Here is a 27,585-nt window from a genome sequence, read left to right as displayed (position 1 = left end):
TAAATATTTGCTTATTATGGAGTTCAAACTCTGAGCTGCTGTACCATGCTCATACATATATAACCTTAACATAACACCTCTGCTAGAAGTTCCCCCTGATAGTTGTCCTACCAGTTCAGAATACAACTCTACACTTTGCTCTTTTTAAAAATACCTGTAACAGTGTTTAACTATTTGCTGGTTAATCCCTTATCCAGTGACTCCATTTTTCCTTGCAGAATTCTACATGATTTGGTACATTTCTTATATTTATGTGTAGGAGAGCTCCCCGTGGATTAGTGTGACTGCACAGCACTCAGGACATTGGGATGTACAGTTAGGTACAACTGTCCCTTTAGCAGTAACATATGCTACTACATATTAGTAAAAATATCACACAAACATCACCAAATAGTACCTGTCAGGCATCTGCTATTAATATTGGGAGAATGCTGCTTTTGCTAATACTTTTAGTGTCCTGTCATTATTCATGGATAGACCATAGATACTTGCACACACACATTGTTTGTACAAACTATTTGTCTTTTCAGGCACTGAGACTCTTTTTACTCAGTGCTGGTGTTGCTGTTCTGTTTTCTAATCTTCTCCAACCAGAAAAAGTACTGTTAGGGTCTATTGCTTTCTTCTTTAGTAGCAAACATACCCACAGCACAAAACTTTGTTTTTTTCTTTTCACCACTGCAAGACACAGCTTTGATGCACTTTCTGCCCTTCTATACACGTGCCAAAGGATCCTTCAGTAACTTTGTTTTAAATTTCTATCACGTCAGTTTGCCTGAACAGAAATGACTTAAGTCACCCACCTGTCACTTAGCAAAACACAGAACAATAATCACCAAGAAAAGAGATCATCTGATGGATTTGTTGAATCTCAGACTATGCATTACTGTACACAAGTGTATTTCAATTTAGATGATGGGTGGGTGATCACAAGAGGTTTGCTATCCAGGCCCGCAGATGGTAACAGTGAGTCAGAGACAGCAGAACAGGTGGTGGAGGCAAAACAGAGCTGAGGTGACTACAGCCAGCTGGCTGCCTGCTGCGGTACATTGGGTTGCCACATTTGAGGAGGAAAAGAAAGCCCTTGTAGCAGAAGGAGAAGAGTCCCCCTGGGACCTTTCTTGACGACAGGGACAATTTCTGTTGGCAGAGTGAAGTAGGCGGTGTATGGTTATGCTACTCTTAGAAATGCTTTTGCAAAACCTAATTTTGTTAGGGGGTAGGCAGAAGTGGTACCTTGAGTAGGAATGACTAGTAACTCACATGTACACAGGCTACGAGTACTGCATTGAGGCTTGCTGCTTACCCTTCACTGTGGTAAGAGTGCTCAAACTCAAACATAGAGCCATGGGAGACTGGGTGGTAGGCATGCCACAAGCTAGCCAAGACAGGCAGCTCTCTGCCAGATGCTATGAGAGGCTGCCGAATAACGGCCCCAGGCAGCATCCCTTGCGACTACGCCCGTCTGTGGGGGAAGTGAGTCCCACTGCACCATGCGACTTCTCGAGGAAAACATCCTGTCAGACCCCTTTCTTATAACAACCCTCCCACCCCGACACCTCTCCTGACCATGACTGTAACAAATTCTTCCACAGAAAAAGGCAGTCCTTTAAACAGGTGGCTCTGAGTCTATCTCAGGGTTTATATCACAAAAAAGTTTTTTGAAAACAATCCAGAAATCTACAGATGAGGTGTGCAATGAGCCTCTTTAAAATTGTTAGATCTTGTTTGAGAAATGTGTAGCAGTTCAGATCTAGCCATACTTCTGGAAGACCCTACTGAGATTTGCTATTACCGAGGAAACGTATTCTCATTGTTTAGTAACAAAGTACAGTGAAATTGTTAATATTTTCTTTGGCTTTTACATTGTTATATCTGACAGTCTTGGCAAAAGATCTATTTCCTTTCTAACAACAACAAAAAATATATCTGATCTAATTATAACTTTTACATTTTTTTCTGTTTATGGGGTTTATTGATGAATACCAGTGTTGAGAATCAAATAACTCTGGAAAGAAGAAATATTTTCTTAACTATTTAACACATTCAGAGCTACCCAGTGGAAAAAAATGAATACAGACTAGACAATAATTAATTATCTAAGGATAGAGGTCTTTCAATCTAAACATAGAAAGTCTATTCGAGCCAGCAATGTACCCTTGTGACCAAGAAAGCCAATGGTATCCTGGGGTGCATTAGGAAGAGTGTTGCCAGCAGGTGGAGGGAGGTGATCCTGCCCCTCTACTCAGCCCAGGGGAGGCCTCATCTCGAGTACTGTGTCCAGTTCTGGTCTCTCCAGGACAAGAGACATGGAGCTACTGGAGAGAGCCCAGCGTAGGGCTACGAAGATGATCAGAGGACTGGATCATCTGCCCTATGAGGAACGGCTGCGAGAGCTGGGCCTCTTCAGCCTGGGGAAGAGAAGACTGAGGGGGGGATCTCATCAATGTGTATAAGTACCTGAAGAGAGAGTGTCAAGGGGATGGGGCCAAACTCTTTTCAGCTGTCCTGAGCTGAAAATAAGGAGGCAATGGGCAGAAATTGAAGCATAGGAAGTTCCGCCTGAACGTGAGGGGGAATTTCTTCACTGTGAGAGTGACGGAGCACTGCAACAGGTTGCCCAGAGAGGTTGTGGAGTCTCCTTCCCTGGAGACATTCAAGGCCCGCCTGGACGCAACCCTGTCTAACATGCTCTAGGTGACCATGCTGAGCAGGGAGGTTGGACTAGATGATCTCCAGAGGTCCCTCCCAAACCTACTGATTCTATGATTCTATTACAAGACATACAATAGACAATAGATCTAAAGCTAATTTTTCCATTAAAATGGCATCTAAAATAATACTTCTGAAAAAGTAAGATTTAACAAAAAGATTTTATAATGCGTACATTAGCAATACTAACTTTTGCTCAGCATTACTAACTATTGCTAAGATTAACATTAAACAATACTTGTTGCATTTAAGACCATACTGAGGAATAAGACAACAGGACATTTTGCCTACGGCCTTGTCATGAGAGATCAGGAAGGGCCCTGACCCATCATGTTTTTGTATGCCCTACTATAACAAGCTTACAGTCTCAGATCCTGCTCTGGACTACTTAGATTTTCTGTATGCCTCTACCAGCTAAATTCTGCACTTCATCTGTATAGAAGAGTAGAAAGCAAGAGTAGAATTCTACCTGCATAGAAAGTTAGGAGAGTGAGTCCGCCTTTTCTTGCCTTACTGGTGAGACTGCAGAAGGCGGGCCATTGAGCAACAAGTAGATACAAACTCATCCAAAACCCACTGACATTTTTGGGAGCCTTCCCTTATCTCTGACATGTTTTAATTCAAGGAATCACAATAAGACCAGTGGAATCAGCAACATTTCTAGTCCAAGAATTCATTTTTCTTGAATGTCTCTGAACATATATATCCTGAATATATACAGGGGTCTTTCCCTTTCAAATTACAGTGTAAGAGCGGTATACATGGTGTTCCCCCGTACTCCTGAACATTTATAACCCATTTTAAACTCTCTAAATAACTTTAATATTCTTTTCCCCTTACAAATATCCTGGGCCCAATAGAAGAAGATTGATTTATTCCTTTGTGAGCAGAATACCCTCTCTTGAAATTCCCTTGAGGTTGTGTCTTGCTGGAGATGAGCATTATGTGAGGAATCCGTGGAATTGTAAACGTTCGTGACAACATTGCATTGAAGTCTACATGAACTCTCCTGACGTTTCACCAGCTGTGACAGCCACCTCATTACTGGGTATGTGAATAAGTTCAGTCAGGAAACCACTTGTGTCTGTGTATTGTCTAGTACCTCAGAGGGGGATTTAGTACATGCTTGTACTCATACTTCAATGGGGTAATAGGAACAAGTCCATTGATGAGAATTCACTGGAGTATTTTTAATAATACATTTATAGAAGCAGATTTTAATAGAGACCATGATAAAAAAAATGATTAATGCAATGTTTGTTTGAAACCCTTCAAAAGGAAGCTCCACCTGTCCACCTCAGAGGGCCACCAGGTTACTAAAGGCTATTAATCATTAGCAAGGTCACTTCCAGGTCTTCCCTGACCCTAAAATTAAGCCATAGTTTGTGACTATGAAAATCTAATTACCTGACACGTTTTCCCAGTTGTTTACTTAAGCTGGGTAATTTCTTTAAATACATGTTCCCATGTTTATTCAGCACTCTTGAAAAACGCCTCGCCCAGAGCCCCAGTCCTCCGCTGGTCACTCTCCCCAAAGGCTCTGGAAGCCGCGGTGCTGGCTGCTGCCTTCCAAGAGCCATTGCCCTCCGACCCCCGCATTTCAGACATGGGAGGTGCTTCCTTTTGCGCTCGCCGGCCCGCGTCGCTCCGCTGCGTTTCTGCACTGCCGAGGGCTTGCTGCGAAGCCAGAGCAGCGTCGGCTGCGCAGGTGGAAGGAAGCCATTAATTAGCTGGAAGAGCGGTGCTGGCTGCGACGGCTGGGGAGGGAGCTTGAGTTGAGTCCTAAGATCCCATTTGTACGAGGGGAAGCTCAGCGGGGCTATTCTCTCTGGGTTTTACTGCAGGGACAACAGGAAAAACGTTGCGATTCCCCTGTACATTTTCTCCCTCTGGTATTCACACACTAACTAATTCTCGATCTGCATCCTGATTCTCTTCTCAGGTCGATGCATCTCACGAGTAAATGCACTGAACTCAGGCGTGTTTTTCAGTGCCATACTTCCACTGAAAGAGCATAATCAGCCAAAAGATTTCCTACATTTGCTATCTCACTGGAGCCTTCTCTAGGGCCAAAATAAGAAATGACTTTTAAAAATCTCCTGCATATCCAGTTTTATGCTTCAATAGAATAATTCAAAAAACAATAACTGTAAATCTGTAAAAAGTGACAACTGAAAAAATGTAGGACTCTGCTTTCCTGTTTTTTAAAATGGCTAAGAGAAAACATGGCCATGCAGATGAACAAATGTGACAGCTGAAACTGCTGTGGGGTGAGGAGGTGTAAAGCACAGTAAATCAAAAGAGGATATACTGGTGCTTTGCTATTAATGCTGTATTTTGAACTAAAGTAAATAAGATACTGCATAATCCTAATTGACTTCATCAAAAGATCAAATCCTCAGCGTTAAAGAATAAAAAAAAGAAAGTGGCAATACAGAAGATTTTAAAAAATCATTGAAAAGGACTGAACATACTGTCATTTTCTTTAAGTCTTGGACAAACAGTAACACAGTCTTTCTAATATGTAACTGATGCATTTCCTCTCAAATCCAGATTTACATCATCCATTAGAATTAGTCCTCAGAAGACCCAGAGAAGACTCTCTTGAGGTGAAACTTAACTTGACAGATTTTAAAGTAACCGTCATGGCATTGTTAAATAAACCATCATTTCTAGTAAACATAAGAACATTGTATTCATTCATCATGGATGCTCATATACTATCCCTGCTTTGTACACGATAGCCTGAAATACACATCTACCTTTGTGCTGGTTATATTCCTGGGTACCTAGGGAAAGCAGCAGTGATTAAGAGTATGATTACATTAATAGGTGTGGTAATCTTTAGATTTTTTTCCTGACTATCAGAGTACTATTTCAAAAAAGTCTTCTAAGCTTGTGGTAAATAAAACTCCATTATTAACAGTCCAAACCTGAAAAGAGAAGATTCTTCTATTTTTTTTCTTGGAAATGGAGAGCTCATGAGTTTCAGTTTGCTGCAGCACATATTAAAGAATATTTTGCTAGGAAAAAAAAAACAGTTTCTGAAAATATTCAACACCGATTAATGTAACTCTTCTCTTATTCACACCTACTTGCACCAAAGGTCAAACATTATCATCAGCATAAGTTCGAGAAAATAGTGAATAAAAAATTCATTATGTAACTATCTGAATGTCATCCTTGTAAACAAAAATTGCACACAGGACACATAATGCTCTTTTTATTTTTACACTCACAGGTGCTTTATGAAGCATTGCTATACAGATTCTACACTTGGTAGATCTGTGATGAAAACTCAGATTTCCCAAATGATCTCTGATTTGCTTGCTGACATTTCTGGATTCCATTCAGACTTTACTTGTACAAGCGCTGCAGCTTTTAAGGACCCACTCAATACTTTAAAAAAACCAAGCCCCTATCATATCTTGCAGTACTCAAGAATCAGAAGCTGCAACCAGTCAATCATCCAGGCTAAAAGTGAATTAATGTTAGAAGCAGGACTAAAACCCATGGTTCCCTAAACTTGTGCCATTGCTCAAGTTACTTTAAACCATTTTGAAGTCAACTCTCATAGGTATTCTTCTCTAAGGGAAATAGTTCTTCAACTCATTTCAAGATTTGGTATTATTTACATCAGTCTCCTACTCAGAAAACAACAGCAGGGGAATACACACTCATTTTGATAGAAAAGCTACAACTATGGCTATAAAATGACTGATTTACTTTACATTCAAGATAATACACATTGTGACAAGCCTAAATTGATACAGCCAAATGCCTTAAAGGACTCATTCCACTCATCCCATGTTTGGTTATTTTGCAACAACTTCGCTATGCATGAAAACAAACAAAAAAAGTCACACAATTCTTTGGATCAGTGTTCTACCTACAGCACTTTGCTATGCAGGTGATCAAAACAACAAAAGAGTCTCTGTCTTGCCACGCCTGACATACCAGTGCTACTTTTAAACACCAGAAGTCACTTCTGAGCTCCTACCATACCTAGCAACAATGTGTTTCTGGCCTCATTTCCAAAGCCTGATTTTTATAATGTTTTTATTCTGCCTCACAGTCACCTGCACTTGAGATGAATCTCATAGCCATTTCTGTGGGCTGCCCAACATTACTAACAAGAGGACATCACCTGCAGTGCAAAGAGGGTAAGCTGAATGTAACACTGAAGCTAATACCTACCACCAGAAAGCCATAGCTGGAAAATATTTGTCCTCAGGACTGTTAGGATGCTTAGATAGCACTAGGATGAAAGAAACTGATCCTATGCATTTTCTGGAAAGAAGAGCTGCCATTTCTACTTTTGCTTGCTCTCATGGCTCACATGGCTCTCTCCATAATACTCTACTGTTATATTGTTTTTTTTTCCTCACTCATTTCTTGCTTGAATAACCGATGCTTCCCAGCTCTCACTTTGCAGAAGGGTCTGAAAGTAACTGCAGCAGGCTGTGCGCCTACCAAAAGGAAAAGGAAGAGGGAAGAGAGGGAAGAGTCATATATGACTCTTTGAGGCAAGACTCCCAGCCCTTCCCAGTTTCCTAGCCACAAGAAACCTTCCGGTTACCCCCCCAGCAGCATCCTCCAGCCCTCTCAGACTCTGCAGAAACTGATCAGGAGCCTCAGTTACAAAGTTTAAATAGTTTTCTGGAAAATGGAGACACTTCACATTCTCTCCAGAAGGACTGATCTTGTTCCCACAGCCGTGAGCCAGAGCACACCAACACCTCCAGCACTGAATCCCAAACAATTTTCAGAATCTACTCAAAGCTCAACATGTCAAAATGAACTAAGGAAATGGTTTTGACAAGTACTTCTGGACTAAGCTTTAAGCAATCAGTATCTGGTTAGGACAGGAATGGCTCAATATCCTGTAGAGGAAAACAGCTGACATGAGAGTAGTTTCAACTTTCCCTCTTTTAATCATGCTTTCTAATGTACTGCCAATTCACTCCTGTTCTGCCCTCGATAAGGCTATGCTGCACTGCTACGGGAACTGCCTGTTCAAAAATGCAAGGCTTATACAACCTCCCATCTTTTCCTGTAGATTATTTCTACAATCAAACCATACTTTGTCACGCTAACTTCTCTCTCCAATAAAATTTGAATGGTACCATAAAGTTCTGCCTGTTTCATTCTTACATATACATGTTTTCAGCACGGGTAAAAGTTGAGTTAGAAGTGCAGAGGTAAAAAAATGAAGATATCAATTTGTTGTGCATATTTGGGTTGTTTTCTCAAAGTGCTGCATAAATGTTTACAAATTTATGGTTAATTTGCTTTAGACTGTAGAGCTTTAATTGCATACAGCCTTGTTTATTGCTACTATTATTTGCTTTCATTGCAGCATTGCTGCATTTCGTATTGGAGGCCTCACGGCACAAACAGACAGGATGACCTGTTCTCTCTCCAAATAATGAATATACTAATTTAAACTATGCTACAATGAATGTAAATAAAAAGATTATAAGAATAGAGGAAAAGGAAAAGAGAATGGGGGAAGAATAACAATTAGCTGATATGGTTGCATAGATTAAACAAATGCATAACTTAATGAGCTCAGATAATGCGTTTATTTAAGGTAAGCCAGTAAAAGCTGATAAAAAACACACACATTTTGTCTGCCCTATCTTTTGCCTGAAAATTAAAAAAAAAATCCATTGCTTCAATATTTTCAGCCGTATACATTTCTTTTCCTTAAAAAGGCTGGCCCTTTCCTCTTTCAGTTTATGATGCCTTATGGGTGCTGGAGCTAGGCACTATCATTCTGTCTTTAGTCTCTTGGCTAGGCGCAAATTCAGAATGCACAAGGCTTGAGCACTACTGTATGCCGTGAGGGCGCTTGCCTGCAGTATATGCAGAGAACTGCAGACTAAGAGATTTGTTCTAATAGATGAGAATGGAGATCTGTGACACTAGAGCAACAAATTCTATGAAGTATTTTAGTAACACTGCTTAACTTAGCTTTTTTGCTATTTTGCTACTCAGCCCTACAATATACAAATAAGCAATGGAGTGAGATCTTAGATTTTTCAGCTGTTAGATAAAACAGTATATTTTTTCTAAATAGGAGTAAGTCAATTTAGCTTCATGTATTCTGCACCAATTAACATCTTAAGCACAATCTCTGCCTCCAAACTGCACCTGTTGCTCATTTAAGAAATAGTATCTATAACTCTTCAATACAAACAAATATATAATCTATTCACATACTAAGGTCCTTTGATATTCTTTTAAAACTATAACCAAAACGATCTGGAAAAAGACATGGGTAAAATGTTCTTCATGATAATGGTCAGACAGTGTTCTGCATACAGTATCAGTAAAAGAAAATCACTTTTTATTGTTACTTGAAGACTAATCAGTACAACGAGTTCTTTCCTGGTGAGTTTGCCTTTTGGGAAAGACAGGAAGGAACATCTGGGAAAAGAGGCGTTTACTACACCCTGTCAACCTTAAGATAATAAAAAAGCACATTCCTTGTTTATTTGACTTGGTCTTCATATCTTTAAACTACTGCAACTGTCACACAGAAGATTTCTAAACAGACGAATGAATTGTTAGTACACTTTGAACAAATTACTGAATGACAGCAGTTCCTGAAGAACATAAAACCTTTAGATCCACAGCATTGTTTAATAAAGTTGCGCCATCTATGGATTGTGTCCTTCATTTTTAAAGGTAGTTTATGCATTGCTCCATTCAATGACATGGTTAACAATGTATCCTGAGGCTGGCTGTACAGGCTCAGACCAAAAATTCATCTAGGTCATACAACCCAGAGGGCAAAGTCCCATTTCCACACTGCCTAAATTACATTCAGATTTAATGGGATTTAGGCTCTTAAAGACAGTAACCACAAATGTACAATTAGGTCTGCCATTCAGGTGCTTCTGAAGTTTTCAGAGCTGATATCTAAACCAGGTATGCAAACTCTTCTTCTCATAACATTTTCTTCTTGTCTCATTTCATTTTTCTTCAGTAGTCTAGCTTTCCAGCCATGCTTTCTACTGGAAGTCTCACTCAAACAAATAAATTAATGTGCAAAGTGCCTGTATTCCCTTTGCAAATGGGGTTTAGAAAATCCATTTAGCCTTGCAATATGAAAAGCAGCCATGTTTGAATGCTTTTAAAAGACGGCTCTAAGTGTTCATATACCATTGCACTCCAGAGATTAGACGGGTTTTTAAAACACTGACACATGAAAGAGCTATTGCCAAGATGTACAGTCCCAATCTGGCCCAGCAAATGATGAGGAACAGCGAAGGAAGTAGTCTGGAGTTCTTCAGAACTCATTGTCTCCCTTGGCTTATGTGGAGAGGCCACTGTGCTACCTACTGCCCACCTACATCAGATATAATTATATAGGGGAGGGCAAAGGTTGGGCTCTACAGTAGGGAAATGCACCACATTTGTGCCCTGAGATACTCAGGCCCATACCTGAATGAAGATCTCCTGGATCTACTCTTCCATGAAATTTCCAGATTGGAAATTTCAGAGTGAAAAAACAACAATTGTTTCAGGTTCACAGTTCTCTATTAGCAAAGGATTCATGACATTAAGAAACTTAAATCACTTGATTTCAATTCACTTCTGTGAATTTAGAATCACAGAATCATAGAATCAGTAAGGCTAGAAGGGACCTCTGGAGATCATCTAGTCCAACCTTCTTACTCAGCAAGGTCACCTACAGCATGTTAGACAGGGTTGCATCCAGGCGGGCCTTGAAGATCTCCAGAGAAGGAGACTCCACAACCTCTCTGGGCAACCTGTTGCAGTGCTCCGTCACTCCCACAGTGAAGAAATTCCCCCTTACGTTCAGGCAGAACTTCCTGTGGTTCGATTTCTGCCCATTGCCTCTTGTCCTGTCACACAGGACAGCTGAAAAGTGTTTGTCTCTGTCCCCCTGACACCCTCCCTTCAGATACTTAAATAGAAAAGGAAAATGTAAGGAGTCTTATAAAGTAGTGTTGCTCTAAATATACACTGCATAGCTACATAAAGAGAAACGAGGAAAAGTCATATTTGAAAGATAAAGCAAATTTCTCTCTCCCTCCCTCCATAACCTCTAGCTCACTCCAAATGTTTGCAACATATAGGGCTCCATACACCTCATGATGCAGTATGTTTTAGATTAATAAACATCAAAAGCAGTGATGTAGAAATACAAATGTAAGTGTGGTGTACTATGTAAGACCAAAGGTTGACCAGCATCCTGTTTTCAACAATGGTCAGCAGAAGAAGGTTTAGGGAAAGAACACAAGAACAAAGTAAGCAGGATTTACTGATCACTTAATTAACACTGATACTTATTTTTAGTATGCCCTCCAGCTTCTGGCAATCTATAATTTAGGAACTTCCTGAACCAAAGGTTGCTCATACATCTTGGCATCTGCTGGACTGATCTTCCATGATTTTTTCTTCAGACTCCTTCCTAAGTCCCCTTTCGACCTCCACAACCTCCTGTAACAATAACTTCCATAACTTAAGACAAATGCCCATCAGCCAGGAGACTCTGAGCCATGCAATAGCAAAGCACGAGACACGGGGACTAGAGCAGAATTTAGGCCATCTACATTTGGGAAAATCCTTGTGATGTAGTAGAAAATATTTATTTCATTCTAACCTTATCAGTAAATTGCAGATGAATTCTCTGAAACCTGAGGATTGCCTTTGGATTTAATTACAATACCAGTCATCTGCTTTTTCATAATGCCTTCCACTTTCTCACAGGCCTACTCTGCCCTGAATGAGGCTTTGTGGGTCTCATTCTCTTCGCAGATAACTCTATAAATCCATGAAGACAAAACAAGCTAAATGGAATCTAAAGTGAGACAAGACCGCGTAAATCAAATTTAGCAGCTATACTGTAGCTCTGTTTGTTTTCCTTTATTTTTTGTAAGGATACACTGTTATGTTCACTATAAAATCTAGAGAAAAGAGCTGAAAGCCTCTGGACCTTATATTAGTCATCTAGTGGAATTTGCTGCAAGTTAGGAAGGATTTGAGACATCTCAAAGAGAGGAGATGCTGCTTCCATGAGCAGTGGGAACAGAAGCAGCTGCTCCATCACAGGGACAGGCTCTCCTGCTGCCTGCCCAGCGCTGCCTCTGTTTCTCATTGGCAACAGGGCTTCCCAGGGAGCTGCTATTGGTCCTACTGAAGTATCCAGAAGGAGCTTCCTAGGAAAACATTGTAGTTTGTGACATTTTTCTGTATGTGAGTTATATACAGTACTTCTCCTTCTGATGCCTATCACATATTTGAGAAGCCATCTGAAGTAGCTGTGTTTTGTTTTCCCTCTACATCAAGTCATAGTATTAACATACCAGAGACAATTATAGCTACTATAAATTAATAACAATACATACTCTTTGTTAAACATCAAAAGTATATTCCTTAAGAAGGCACATAAGGGAGAGTCACTGTCTCCAGAAAAATTATCATTATCACATCTTCTTGGACATCCAACTGGTTAGAGGACAGAATGCAGACTTCAAGCTTCAAGTATTTTATTAAGATCTTGGATCAGTCACTTAACTAATTAATGTCATATTTGCCTTAGTATTAAAACAATAAAAAGAGGTCCTGAAACATTTTGCCATACTTAGCTAAAGTTTGAAGTCAAACCAAATTGACGCTTTGCCTTGGATGTGATGGTACCAAAGCAGACCAACAACTCTAACAAGAATTTGCCCAGAATATCCACACTGTATGAAATCAGCTACTGCCTATGGGCAATATTTCCTGAGCTGAGCCATTCTCATAGCATACTTTGGGCGTCATGATGTCTGTCATAACAATATTGCTTCTCCACTTCCTAGGGCTCCCCTGATTGCCTGTAAATATCTATTATTTTGTCTATGTTTAGATCTTAAGCTTTTTAGATGAAGGATTATCTCATCTTTGTGCATATACAGAAACTTGCACAGTGGGATCCTGGTCTGTGACCCAGACTCTCAAGTACAACATATATGTATGTGTATATACATATTTATAAAAATGTTCAAGAGAATCTCCCACAATAGCTGCGAAACAGGCTGACTCACAGATTTACATGCAATATTCTTTGAGCAACGGTGTGTTTACAAACAACGGGCATTTCTGCTAGCCAGCAGTGTTAAACAGTTTTCTGTATATACTGGGTCTGACTGTGTAAGAGATCTCTGCTGAATTTCCAGAACTAGATTTTTCCAGAAAGAAGCAGTGCAATTATTCAAAGTGTCATTATTTGTAAGTGTTCCTCTGATAATGCACAGAAATAAAATGAATTATGACTGCAGTCAAAGGAAAGATTCATGGCCCAGCATGTTAACTGAAGGCTACAATATCATTGGGATGCTTAGTAAGTATTGCCCAGCACGTGGCTTCTTGCAATTCAAAGATATACTTTAAATGTTTTATATTGCAATTTGGAAGGCACTTTGATGTTCTCCTTTTCTTAATCGCATTCTGTGTCTGTTCCTATAGTTTCAAATTCATGGGAACTGAGCTAAATTTAACTTTCGGTTGGCCTGTAGAACAGCTGCACAGAAGGAATGGCATAAACAGTGAGAAATACATTCTAACACAAGAGGAAAGGTAGGTATTTCTATCTTAATTTGAGTTCTTTTTCAGACATTAATGGGAGCACTCAGGCCCCTGAATCTGAAAAATCAACCTGACTTGTAAATATCAAAACTTGTATATCTGATACGGATGCTCCCTTCTGTATTAGCTCTTTATTTTCCTGAAATCAGTACCTGTGGCTCCTAGTCAAGGGGTCCTGAGATACAATGTAGCTCATCCTTCCTATAGCCACATCATGAAACTGGTGCTCTTCTGCCTCGGTTTGTTCCTTAGCACTGCTTTTCCAAACTGCTCACATGAAAAGGTAGTATATTTTGGTCATACTTGTCATAGATGGACACATCCTGCTGTGGGCTGAGCTGAGCTGTTCTGAGCATTCAAATTCAGCTAATTTGCATCCTCTCACTTTCCCAGACGTCCTGTTCTGCCTGCACATGAGCCTCAGGATATGTGGTGAAGCAGTCACAGAAATCCTGTTGACGATGGTCTACCGCAGAAACAGAGGAGAGCCAAAGAGGAGCTGAAGACATCGATCACCGCAAGGTTGTAACTGAGTTTAACTGTCCGACTGAAGAGTGCTTAAAAGGCCAAAGCCGGTGCTATGGAGGAGGCAAGTGGACTACTCACAGAACTCAAATTACTCATTTGACCACAGCAATAATGGCCTGTGTGAGTCTAGGCCTCTAGAAACATTTAAATATTACCATAGATATTTCCCCTCTGTTTCTTGTACTCTGTGTTACTTTTTGAAAGATCAGCTGGACGAATCACTGACAAAACTACAAAAATTGTCTGCCAGATGGCGGCCACTGATTAATTTGTCTTAACTTCAGCCAAAAAGGAAGAAAATGTGATGGGTGGAGCAGTAAAGACAAGCACAATCAACATCCGACCAAATAGGGTTTCCTGTCACCTTGGGAACTACACTGATTGGCACTGCAGTTTCCTGTGTACAAGCTAAAACCAGTAGCAACTACAATAACAAGAATAAACCCAAGATAAGAGACCTGGGAATACAATAAAATTGTTATAAAATTCCTGACTAAACCTCACAAGATGGTAAAGACAAAATAAAGGGTACGTATGGGACACATGCTAAACCGAAAACTTGCCTGCATTTGAGACAAGATGAATATCAAGTTTCATCAGAAGAATTTTTCTGAGAAAGAGTGGGCTCATTTGCCTCAATTACCACTCTCAGAAAAAATGCCACCTGCTTTGAAGAGTTTCTAGTTCTTTGTTGGAAAAAAAAGGGATGTGGGACAACTTGGAGGTTACAAAAGCTACATGAAGTTAAGAGGGAAAAGGTACTGTCTACCCAAGCTAATCTGAAATAATTTGCAGGCGGTGCTAGAGACACAGGGAAATGGACTGCAGGTGCAAGCTTGGCAATGGTACATAGTTATTTGTGTCTACTCACAGAGATCCTAATTCCTGTATAATATCATTTCAAATAGCTCTAGCCAAAAGCGAAACACCTTCTAACACAGTCAGGAGCGAAATGGTTAAAACACAGTATTTAAAAGCTCTTTGTTAGGCTAGTGTCTGAGTTCACTTCCCCTTCAGAGAAATGGGAATTCACATTCCTGCCCTCTTCCTAAACTGCAGATAAGAAAAGACGTCTATAAGTGACTGGACTGAACAGAACATCTGTACAATTCAGAGGTCCAGTGTTTGCAGATAGTTTTCAGAATGACTGTGCAATAACAGAAACAGGGCACTAATGCAAGTCAGCGGTAAAGCCTTAGTCTTCATCTAAGGATCCTTTAATATATTTTTTACCTTTCAGGCCCTGAGCAGGAGACTCACAGCTGGATCCCGTTTCAAGTTCTCCATCGAAACACCTGTTTTTCCCACATCAGTAGCACAGATTTTCAGCCCTTGCCCTATGCTGTTACTCATGTGCCGGTAAAAGCAGTCATACTGTGGTCTTCCAGTTAGTTGAGATGGCCTACGAAGTCTCTGATGGAGAGAAAAGCCAAATGCTAGGCTGCAGGGAGGCCTTGCACTGGAGCATTGCTAAAAGACACAGCAGCAGCTGCCCATGATTGAACTACTCCCATTCTGTGAGCTGCTGCACCAGATGCACACTTCTTCATTTGCAGGCTACATCTACAGTAAGATATAAAACACTGCCAGGAAACAATTGCAGGCACTGAAACACGATCATCAATATTATTTAATTTCAAGCCTTGTCCTTGGCTTGTTTTCAGCCTGTGCTGAGCAGCGCTCCCTAAATCAATTCACCAGCTTAGTTTAAGAACTAGCTAATGCTCAGACCACTCTCAGTAGGCTGCTTGCATCCAGCCCTGCTCTTTTGGAGGCAGGGGGACTTCAGCTGTATGGACATAAGCTACTTGGTGCTAGTTGACCTCAGTGCTAGTGAATGTTTCTGGGTATATTTAATTCACCATTGCATCTCATATACTAGGACATATGAAAGTTGAGAAGTCTGCCAAAAGAGAGAAAGATTTTTAGGTCCTTCAGAAAGTTTTTTTGCAGTATTCTCTCACTCTTTTTAAGTAGTGTGTACCAATAGTAGCTCTTAGTATTTTTATAGCACTTCCAGTTAAGATTCTCATCTTTGGCACCTCTTTTTCAGACTGATATGCCAATCTGAGAGTCTACCCAGTGGATAGCAACAGTGCCAGAGGAGGTTTATGTGGCACATCCAAAGCGCTCTAATGAGTCTCTGGCAGAGACAGACTGGAACTCAAGAATTCCTGCCTCCTACCTCAAACTCTGTTTACTGGTCCCTGGTGCTTTTCTAATTCATTTTGATATGGTATCACTGTAAAATTGTTCTCCAGCTATTACTTTTGTGTTGGCACACAAGTCTGCTTTGAACAATCACACTGACATTTTCCTGAAAACAATCCCTAGCATTTAAATTAAGAATGCAGAAAGCATATTCAGCTCCACACAATAGGGTAAATTTATCCTCCAAATCTATGCAAAGCTAGTATATTTTAGTCAGGAAATTCAAGGCCTCTTCCTGTAAATAAATTAAGTTCCCATGCTTATGTCATAAATACAAAAACTGGCATGTTTACAGTATTCCAACTGCAAGGTGCTACCCTCTGAGTATTACTTTAAATGATTACTCACAATAGACTGTTTCATATAAAGAAAGCAGATCAGCAAGACCATAATTACATTTGCAGCACCAACTGTGCTCTGTGATTTAAAAATCAGAACAGAACCATAGAGAATTGCTGGAAAATTTTCCCATCTATTAAATAGAGTGGAGATTTGGTTGAACAGTGATATCCTGAGATGCAACTTCCATTACGTTAATGAAGCAAGGCACACCAGGTTTTTCTATTCTGTTTCCAATGTTTCTTACTAGTTGAACAAGTGCACTTATTTGGTATATAGTATTGTTAATGTAATGATTAATTTTAATGGATACTGCTTTTCTAACGCCAGGAAAATAGGTATTATAATCAACATTTGTCATCTGCATTTGTCATTCATGGGATTTGTCTTCCAGATGGTCATTGACAAGGCACAGAAATTGTAAAGATGGCCAGAACAATAGTTTACTTTATGTGCCTATGAAAGAAAACTGGTAAGAGAGATGAATTATCAATATTAACATAGGAATTTCCTTCCATCTCCACATTTGAAGTCCAAACTGCACAGGGTTTTGTCTCTAATGTTGACAAATACAAGATGTTTCTGAGGAGATATGCCAAAGACAGTCAGAGAAGAATGAATATTTTCATTATGTGTGTTTTTGTGCATGCATGCTTGTGTGTGAGTACCTTTTAATTAAATGTTCCTGATTTGAACTTAATCTTTTGGCAGTGAGTTCCAAAGAAGAGCATGGGTTATTTGAGCAATTATATTTTTCTAATAGTTTTAAAATGTCCTGCCTTTCTTTTCCATTTAAATTTCTTTTTGTTCTAATATTATAAGAGAGTGGACAGAAGTAAGCATTTATCATCATCTTCTCTAACTAACGTCTTGCCTTGATTTTTCCTCCTACTATTCTCTATTCTGATACCTTCTGTGATTTTCACTAGAGGTGGCAAACTTGTTTGCCCTCTCCCCCCAAGTTTTACTCCTGCTGGCTTTGACTGCCTTCCCTTTCATACAGCATCTTCTTTTTTCCCTGTGTCACAGTAGCAGTTCCACATAGTTGCCAAAATCTTTTATTTCACAGTTTAAAAATATTTTATTTCACTCATCTGACAGATTTTTCTTGTATTTACTGGACTTTTTTATTCTCTACTCTCTTGTATTTATTTGCATGGAAAGAAAATTGAGTACAAAGCACACGTAAAATGTTACTTCTTTGGAATGAGAGTCCTAAAGGCCCCTAATGCTCAGTTATGTAAACATAAGGAGATCTCCCTCATACACAGAATCATTATCGAACTAATTTGTAATAGACTGAGAAAATATAGTGCTGCCTTTTTCCCCACAGATTGTTTAGATAAAATAGACACAGTCTTAGGTCTTTGTAGCTAGGATGGAATACAAATGCTTCAGAAGACTTTCATGATCACTATTTGTGTATTTTTAACATACATAGTAGAATAACTTTTTTTCCATATCTTCTGTATCTTTCCATGTGCTTTTGCATGCTAGGTAGTAACTAAATTATTTGAACAAAATAAGATATTCTGCATTAGTTAGTTGAAATACCATTGTCCTAATAACAGACTAAAACTCACAGAAGTAGTGGCTGGGGAAAGGAGTAAATCCATTTGTTAAACAAGTGAATACTGTGCTGCTGTGGTAAATTATTTATCTTTATAATGCCCACCATGTCTGTGTTTTAATAAGTTACTGGATTTATTATGAATTTTCAGTGCTTGATATGTCAAAAGGAAAAAAATTTAAAATACCATATTCCACTTCATCACATTCTGGTTTTGGCTGGAACCATTCAAAGCAAGACGAATTTTGTACTAGCCAGCAGAATAAAACGAAACCTTACTCCACTGAAGAAAAAGATGTACATTATTCATATCAACCTGTAAAAGCATAAGTAGAAAAAAATGCTGATTCATGGATATGTTCATGGAAGAAAAAAGGACTATTTGTATTGTAAATTCCAGTGCCAGCCCTACAACACCATGACAGGTTACAGCAGCAGATAGCTGCTAGGGAACAAGTTAGCTCTCCTGCTCCATCTGTCAGTACCAGCACTAGGTGGGTTGCCAGTGAAACAGGTATTTGATGCATAGGAAGGCAGAATAAAAACACTAGAAGAATTAACTTTTAAGCGCTGTTTTTAAAAACTCTATACTGAATGCTTCACAATAAGCCAGGTGACCCTGAGGAAAGCTCTTCACCCCACTTGGTCAACCATCTACAATTAGCCACAATAGAAATCAATGTAGCTTTGCTCTAACAACCCCATCACCTCCACACCTGTCATTCACTCTTTCAATTTTGGGCACCGGCACTTCAATGATTTCCTGAGCGTGTGCCAAACATGGGCAGACGGCCTCTGTCACTGTTCAGGAAAATAACCCACCTAATGAGGCCACAGGCCAGCTACGCCTCTGACTACATGATCACCTTCCCTGCTCCAAGAACCACAGCCAAAGCTAAATTAAAAAATGCTAGCCGATTTGATACCAAATGCTTACTTCAGAGTTCACTGAAATGAAAAGGGGGTCTTTGAGTGACCACAGTGAAAAGCCCTGCATGAAAAAGCATATGCTGTTCTTTCCATCCTGGACAGAAATGAAGCATGTGATACACGACAGTATTTTCAGCCTGCTCTAGATGTCACTCTCCCCTCGCCCAAGTGTTCACTGCATGGCTCCCAGCACTGCAGCAGCAGAGGACCCAAGTACATGTTGCACAAATTACAGTAACATTCAGATCCTGCCAATTATAAAGAGAGGTCACAGGGCCTCCCAAAGAGTGGTAGTTTGAGGATATATTCTTAGCAATGAAGTCTGACATTTGGTTCAGCTGTGGTTTGTAGGAAATCAGGCACTATGATTTTTGATATTCTTTAACATCAAACCTATGACAATATTTGATCTGCTAATCTTTTTTACCTCCACTGTTAGAAATGTGCCACTTTTCTGGACTCGTGAAGCTATCACAAGTCCAGAAATAAGCCACAGGAATAAGCCTTATTTACAAGTGCATTAATCAAGGCACCAAGCACTGAAGAATGTGTCACATAGAAATCATTTTGGGCATTATATATGTTTGATAAGGAAAATGTTGCACAATCTGCTGGGAAAACTGATTGTTACCTAAATTGCTAAATAAGAGCCTTTTCAGAGAGATTCATAGCAAAAAATGTGCATGGAGTTAGCTCTAATATTCAGAAGCAAAATTCAGAGGCTGGACAAACTCCCAGAGTCATTTTGATGATCTACAGACAGCTGTCAAATAACAATTCATCCGCCTCTGCACCAGCCAATGCTATTTTTATTAAAAATGGAAAGGTTAGGAGGCTCAGATGCTGATGCGGTGCTCTGTAGATACACAATGCCGCTGTATTTTGCTTTTAGATATGCTCCCCAAAGCAGTATCTAGTGTGCTGAGCAGAGAGAGGTAGAGAGGCAGGTATCATGGGGCTTTTCTGTCCCATCCTCCAGACACAGTGTCACAAACATCTCATCTGATGGCTAGGCACAGCAGTTGGATCACTCCCTACTTTGGCCCATGGTTCTGTGATTTCTCTTCAAAGAGATAGTCTTCTCAATCTGGATCATACTAGTCATTTTATTTTATGAGTATAGATCACGCTTAAGGAATCAAAATACGGGATTCAGATAGCTAGAAAATAACTCTCAGGAACAACTGTCTAGTCATCAGGTCAAAGAAATCAAAATGATAAATTTGTCAAGAAGTCTCTATATCCAACTAGCATTTCCAGAAGCTTCCTCCCCTGGGCTGAAAATGAAATCAGGGTAGCAAATGCTATTGAACAGGGTGTACCCAAACTACGGCTATGATCAGGAGGGGATTTACAGGCTTAATCCCACTCCATACCATCAGGAAAAGGGTAGCGGGCAGTCTGTTTCTACCGCGTGCTGCTTGCAGCACACAGACATGTGCTATAAGGTCCACTGCTCCACTCTGTAAGGCTATCTAGGACAAAGTTGCTGTTGGGCAAGAAAAGTGGAAAGGGATTTCAAACTGTCCACATAGCTGGCCATCAGATGATGGTAAAATATGTAGCTGCATCAGTTATAATATTTTGCCTCCAGTGTTCCTGTGTTTCAAAATGTGTGTAAAGTTGTTCACAGTACATGGTACAGTAAATAAATAATAAGAAAAATATATAATAATAGCTGATTATTTTGGAGGAAGAAAAGATAGCTTATTCCCTAAAGTTCTCACCCTCATATCCCCGACCTTCGTATTACCGACCTCAAAAGCGCCATTTCTTAGAAATGAACTTGAAGGAATGAAGGATAGCTGTGGTAAAGGATTACAACACCCCCTCCTCAGAATGGGATGTTACCACAAATGCTTTCCTTTTTAACAATCAGCTTTTCAGTGTTCTTTTACAGTCAAAACCAAAGTGCTTGGTTTCTTTAACTTCCTTTTCTTTAGTAATAAGCTGAAATGTCTGGCTTGTTTGATCAAACAACAGGCTTAGTTTCCTCTTTGTATTTTAGGTCTCCATTTTGACGTCTGACTCAGAACATCTCTCAAAAGGATGAAAATTGGTTTAGAAGTATTAAAGGCCAGACTCCTATTTGCAGTAGTGAAAATTAAGATCCTAGATCAGCAATTTCTATTGTCTTTGTTTGAGAAATGCAAATATTTACTTCCTGGTCCTTACCTATAAATTCTCTCACCAAATTCCTTCATCCCAATCCCTCTTAACTATTATGCATGCTATGTTAAATGCAAGGTATTATAAACTGGCTATGTAATACCTGTATTTGTGTGCTGTATTTTTAGGAAGTTGTGGAGTGAGAATTATGAAAATGTATTTACTTGCCTCTTTCATTCCGTATTTTTGTAGTGGCACTGATATCGCTACATATTTTATGACAGATCTGCCTTTCAGCATCTTTTACTTGTGGAAGACTCGAACCCTGTCTGTTAGCTCTGTCTGTGCCTCATAAAACCATTGATAAAATCTCTGTCTTTGAAATCCCATTGTTGAAACTGAATCAGAGCTACTGCTAAACTCTGAAAGTCCTCAAAGAGAACGTTCCGCTTGGTCTCCTTTTCATTCTGATTTCCCCTTCATATTTGCATTGTGTCTGTTCTTTCACTTATCTTCTATGCAGGGGTAGAAGAGTTCAGTTACACTGCTGCATGCTACGTTAGTTATTCAGAGCACTGATGCTTTATGAAAGCTGCCTGCAGCCATCAGGCAAGAAATTACATAGGTTTCTAACAGAGGAGAGACAGATGTCAGTGTGCATTCTCCTGTGGGAAGAAAAACTGGTTTTATGAAGGGAAGCTGGCCCAGTTCTTTAAAGGTAGAATGAGTGATTTCTGGCAATGTTTGGTGCCTAAGTAATTCTGAGAAGCTGAGTACAAGTATTAGTTTCTTTATTAATCATTCTTTCTCTTTTTTTGCAAAATCTGTAGACCTTGGACTGTTCCCCTACTATGATGGGAAGCTGCATTTAAGAAGGAAATTATCTAAAGGTGAAAGTGGAAACACTGTAAAAAGTTGGCAAATGCATTAAGCTGGAGTAAATATTGCTCTTTTCTAAGTTTCCCAAGGGTTGAAATGTCTGAACTAGGTCAATTGAGGGATGACAGGCATGAAAACAAGACGTTTCTGAATTATGTATAGCTGTGAACTCATTGGTCCTCTCCATTTTGCTCTTTTTACTTCCACAAGGTGGACAGAACTATCCATCATCTCATCTCCATGCTTCTGGGAAGCCGTTTGGATAGGAGAGTTAAAAAAAGGCAGTGAAGAAGCCAGGCCAACAAGCATTAGGGTCTCCCTGGCACAGGGAGACTCCTTTACTGGAGAAATGTAATCAGCCCTTATGCACTCTGCCTGGATTTCCAAGATAAAAAGAGGCAAAAATCAATGAAACTGAAAAACAAAATATTTGGGTAATTGCTGGAAACAGAAAGAAACAAATTATCAACAAGAATTCCACTTAATCTGAACTCAAACCCTTGCATCTTTGCTCATATGAAAAGGAGGAAATAAGATAAACACCAACCCACCAAAATATCACTTCTTGGATGTTTGGAAGGTCAAATCTCCTGTTCATTGACAGAAAAGACACATCTCAAATCATATAGCATGAGTATAACACAGCAGAATAAATCCTGAACATGCTGGGATACCGTCCTACCTTTCCTGGAGCCCCACAGGTTTCATTCTGAAAGGAGATGGACTGGCAGACAGGGCAGGTTTGAGCTCAGGAACACATTGGCCTTGAGGGTCCACTACAACATTTACAACTTTTGGAGTCTGTTCAGGCTGGACCATGCTGTTAATGGTCTTGTATTCAGACTGAGATGTCTGGAGGGGAAGGGGTGAGAGGTGGATCTCCTGCTTCTTTTCCTTCTCTTGTCTCAGTGACAACTGGATCTTCTCCTTTAATCTGTACAAAACCTACAGAAACAGAGAAGAAAGCTCATTCGTTTTAATCTCACTTTCCTTGTAAACAAGGTAAGGGAAGCATCACAAATGCTAGATGAGATTGCTATACATGGTTTTCATTTCTTGAAGGTAATCCACAAGTTGTGTTACACGGCGTTTCCCACAACAGGATAAATATTTCCATTACATAAACCACAGTGTGTACATGTGGGCGGTAAGGATTTTAACAGTTCTCATTGTAAGCCAGGAATTATTTGTAATACCAGCAGTTGTATTATTAAAGAGATAAAAAACATAGAATGGAAAATAGTTGTTGCAAAAATCACTATGAAGAAAGAATTACTGATAAATAAAATAATTGTAGAAAAATTATCAGAATTTTAACATGACAAACAATGGCACAATATAAAATAGATGCTTATATCTGTTTCTAATGATAACAGCTTCTAGTTCTTTTATTGTATATGTTCTTAAAAACTATTAGCCATTTCTCATGAAGTTAATACTTGAACAGAATAACTTTACTAGGCCACCTCTGTAATGCTACGCTGCTCCTACTCTGAAATATCCCGAAAGTCTTTTCTAACAAAAAACTCGTAACATCCTTAAATAAGCATTCACTGTTCTGTAATAAGGCTGAACTGATGCATAGCCTGTGTAGCTATTTAAGGATCTGTGGCCATTCAAAAAAATCTGTTTTGCAGTTACCCAGACATTGATAACTAAAAACATAATTATATCAGGATTCTCAATCCAGCTATTATTATATGAACTTGGATGCCAGATTATCTGCAGCAAGTCCTCTTCCCCTGAACTCGACATCCAAACTGTTGTACACTGGCTTAGCAAGGACTGGGAGGCAGTCTGTGCACAGTTCCGTCACTCCAAAGGAGCCTGAGTTATACCTATTTAACAGATCTCACCTCCCTGGATGAAATACAAAAAAATGATTTCTGAGTTGTAGTTTTGCCACTTTGAAAATGTGCCTTAAAACTGAAGAAACTTGGGAGATTTACTATCATGTCTCTGTAATAATCATAAGTATCCTAAATGCTGTTTGTGGAAGTGGGTGAAAGCCACTTCCACAGCTTTTTGCTGATGCCTTCATACCTTATACTGAGCTCTAGCTGTTGCTGGAAAGCATTCTAACTGCATCGAGGTTTGCAAAGCCATAGAAACAGATCCTAGAACAAACCTTTCTTCTGCTGTAAAGCAGAGGTTCTTTGATGGCTCTCACCCTCTTAGCTCTTCATAAAAATCTCTCACTCATAGCTCTCCAGTTTAGACTGGATGTGTCTGATGCGTTTGTTTTTTCAAGGATTAGTATTAGAGGTTTGCCTAATGCCATTAGCAATGCACCCATTAAACAAGACTTAGCTACGTAAACCATCTGTTCATTCAGAAGAATTCTGAATTAAATTGTATGGATAAGCTGTTTTTGGCTGTTACTTTACCGAAAAACAAACTGTGAAGCAAAGACATAGGTATCAGTAGAGATAAAACAGGGCCTTGAAATATTTTAACCCTCTTCTGTCCCCAGTGACTGTTTTGGTTTCATTTGTTTCTGGTAACCCACAGATACACAGCTCAGACATTCACAGTTATGATAATGTTTACCAGTCTTCCTGTGGCTGGTGTATTTGGACATAATTTCTTCCTTTGGAGACCCGGAGAATTATGCTTTTGGGTTCCAAAAATTGAGACAAGTATTACTTCCTATCCTTTTTATTGCTATATTATTAATACTCCAGAAAAGAGAGAGCCTGCAACTAGTGGAAACTAAAAAGAGTTAAAGAAGCATATTTGATCTAAGAGCTAACAATCTTTCCTCAGAGAGGCAGAAGCAGTCAATTTTTTAACGAATTAAAGAAAAACAAACAAATAGAAAATGGCCAAAAAGACAGTGGCCAACCCACGCTCCAAGCTTTATAAAGTAAACAACTTAGCTGTAGTCATATTTCAAGTCAGTTTAAACACATCCACCTGCCAGTATGGATGGAAGCAGATATAAACCCCCTAAATTAGGAAAGTTGACATTTTATAGATAACTCAGAAAATTCATTGTGCAGATAGCCAAAACATGCAGAGCAACTGAACAATACAAAATACTGTTTTCAAGGACAAATAAGGTGAGGCCTCCTTTAATATTTAATATATGAGGCCTAGGGTTCAAAGTCACTGTTAGCACAAAAAGTCTCCTCTTTGTTTTTGTTGATACATAAGAACGAGAAGGTGCTCAGAGGACTCTATTCAATCATTATATTTGCGCTCAGTATATATGGTGCTTTAGCAGGTGCTTTTGACATGTGTGTGTGCCTCTGTAGGAGCAGTGCTGTCGTGTGTATGTGCACACATGAGAAGAACACCAACTAGCAAAATTTCTCTCAAACGCGGGGGAAAGGATGAAAGAACAAAAGATGTGACAGATGTTAGTCATGCTATTCAATGCATTACTGGGAGGCATTTGGATACCCTGCTGCTGAATGCACTATCAAACATTCTGGAGAAACAGAATAGAAGAATTCAGACAATCTAGGACTATGTAGTTTTATATACAAAAAAAAAAAAAAAAAAAAAAAAAAAGCACTCTGATTATAACCCCTACTTTTTCTTATTTCAGTTCAATCAGCTTAAACACTTTTGCAGAATGATTAAGTTACGTATCTTTGATTTTGCTTTAAAACTTCAAATTGGTAAAAGCTGAAGTTGGGACTGATGCACATATTCCATAATCAAAGTGTTTCCAGAAATCCTGCACCATTTTATGAATCCTAAAAACTTTTAAATTTATGAACAAATGATAGGTCATGTGAGAAACAGTAGGCTGAAATATTTTTTTGTTATTCAATATTCTTCTTGCTAAAGGAATTCCAAAATACATTCATGAAGCTGAAAAAAAAAATCACACTTGTCATAATTTATAAAACACTGGAGCCGTTAATAAAAAATTGCAGCTTTCACAATTTGTGGACAAAAAAGCTCATGCTTTTTGTTTTAAATGAAAAAAAATCCTACTTTTTGAAAATTATTTTTTTTAGTGGGAATAGGAAAAATATTTAGAAAACCCTCTCATCACAATCAGCTACAAATATTTTATAATTTGAAACAGATAAATACTTTCAGACTACTCATGAGATACTTATGCATACAAGGATATATACAACAGGATATGTAAACCTATAAAAACAGGCTAAATTAATAAGAAATATTAATAGTAAATAATTTAATCCACTGTGAAGTATTGGGTTAGGTATTAAATTTGCAGATGGCTCAATTATTTCTCCATCTATATAACATAAAAAAGTACAGAGGCCTATTCTTCACATAAGAGCACTTAAAAATAATTAATCTTAATTAGCACCTTGCTTGGCATATGTTATGAATGATGTATGATGTTCCCAGTGGAAGTGAGTGCTTGGTCAGGACCGCTGATGAGGATAGCGATGGGTTGCCTGTTGACCTCTACTTACGATGAATCCCCCCTGGGAGGCAAGAGGCTCACACATCCTGACAGCAAAGACTAGATGAGTAAATATATCACAACCTCAGAGGTGCAATTTACAGGTCTGAACTTAGCTAATGTGCTGCTGTATCTCAAGTCATAGCAATGCCCTGCACCACAGAGTTTTTTATGCAATAGAGGCGAGATATTTGCTTTCTTAGTACTGTTAATTATTATTAAATTCCAGCCAAATGTCAAGAAGCCTAATGATCGTTAGTGTTGCGTTCTCTCAGTCTAAAAATTGTGCAGGGAAGTGTCATGATTTTAAAGACCCAAGTTAAAAGAAAAGGCTACATATTTACAATTTCTGTAGTAATTTCATTAATGCTGACAATTCAGCTGCGTGACAGTAGCCACTGCTGATCATCATTATCATCACTAATTACTTTCTATTTCATACTGTAATAGACACTTCCTCATCATCTAGAAATGTAGGTTAATTTTTCTGCTATTGGAACCTTAAAAATACAAATACACACCTAGAGGCAAATAGATGGCTATCCTGTAACTTTAAAAAGAGGCTTCATTTTGGTGATGTTATATGGTCAATAAAACCAGAGCTACCTCAGATCAGGTCAAATGCTTTACCCTGAAACTTGAGGATCTGACAGATTGTGATAGTTGAATTCTAAATATTGAATTCCTACTTTCCACAAATCTGCCATTCTGTCACATGTAAAGTGAGAATAAAAACAATGTGAATTGTTTCTTAGCCTTACAAATTGCACATACTCTATATATCAGCAAGTCCAAGCAAATTCTTAGACAGTGTCACTTTTACATGGTTGAAACTTAACAGTAGTACATGTAGAAAAGATGTACATTGGAATAGTGAGGGGACAGAAAATGGATGCCTGCAGAAAAGATGACATATGCAGCTAGAAGGGAGTTCAAGAGGTCTGCCAGTCTTTCCCTCTGTCCTAACCCTGAAATCAGCTACACCCAAACTATTCCTGGCAGATGCCTGTCTAAAGCCTTAAGTGATGAAAACTCAAGAGCTGCCCCAGGCAATGTACTTCAGCACACAGTGACCTGATTTGACTGAGTCTCCCTTTCAGCAATTGCCTTCTGGTCCTATCCCCAGTGGACAAAGTATTACCTTCCTCCTTACCACAGCCATTAAAAACTTTCCATATTTGAGAATATCATGCATGTCCTTGGACTTCTTCTCTCTATAATATATAAACCAAATTCTTTTGTGCCTTCTGTATCTCTGATCACTTTTCCATTTCTCCTCCCTGCTGTAACTGGCTCACACCATTTCAGAAGT

At 39.1% G+C, this 27,585-nt stretch overlaps 1 protein-coding gene across 1 annotated transcript in view; it reads right to left on the bottom strand.

Annotated features, from left to right (window-relative positions):
* PTPRR (protein tyrosine phosphatase receptor type R) overlaps nt 1–27,585 on the bottom strand; it is a 155,846-nt gene that overhangs the window by 36,079 nt on the left and 92,182 nt on the right. Inside the window, exon 6 of the mRNA XM_085320525.1 lies at nt 22,563–22,825. Coding sequence (XP_085176651.1) covers nt 22,563–22,825 — 263 coding nt within the window. The remainder of the gene's footprint in view (nt 1–22,562; nt 22,826–27,585) is intronic.

This window comes from Rhea americana, unplaced genomic scaffold, assembly GCF_003343005.1.
Source record: "Rhea americana isolate MKP2758 unplaced genomic scaffold, rheAme1 scaffold_64, whole genome shotgun sequence".
Lineage (NCBI taxonomy): Eukaryota > Metazoa > Chordata > Aves > Rheiformes > Rheidae > Rhea > Rhea americana.
This window is presented reverse-complemented; position numbering and strand designations above follow the sequence as displayed.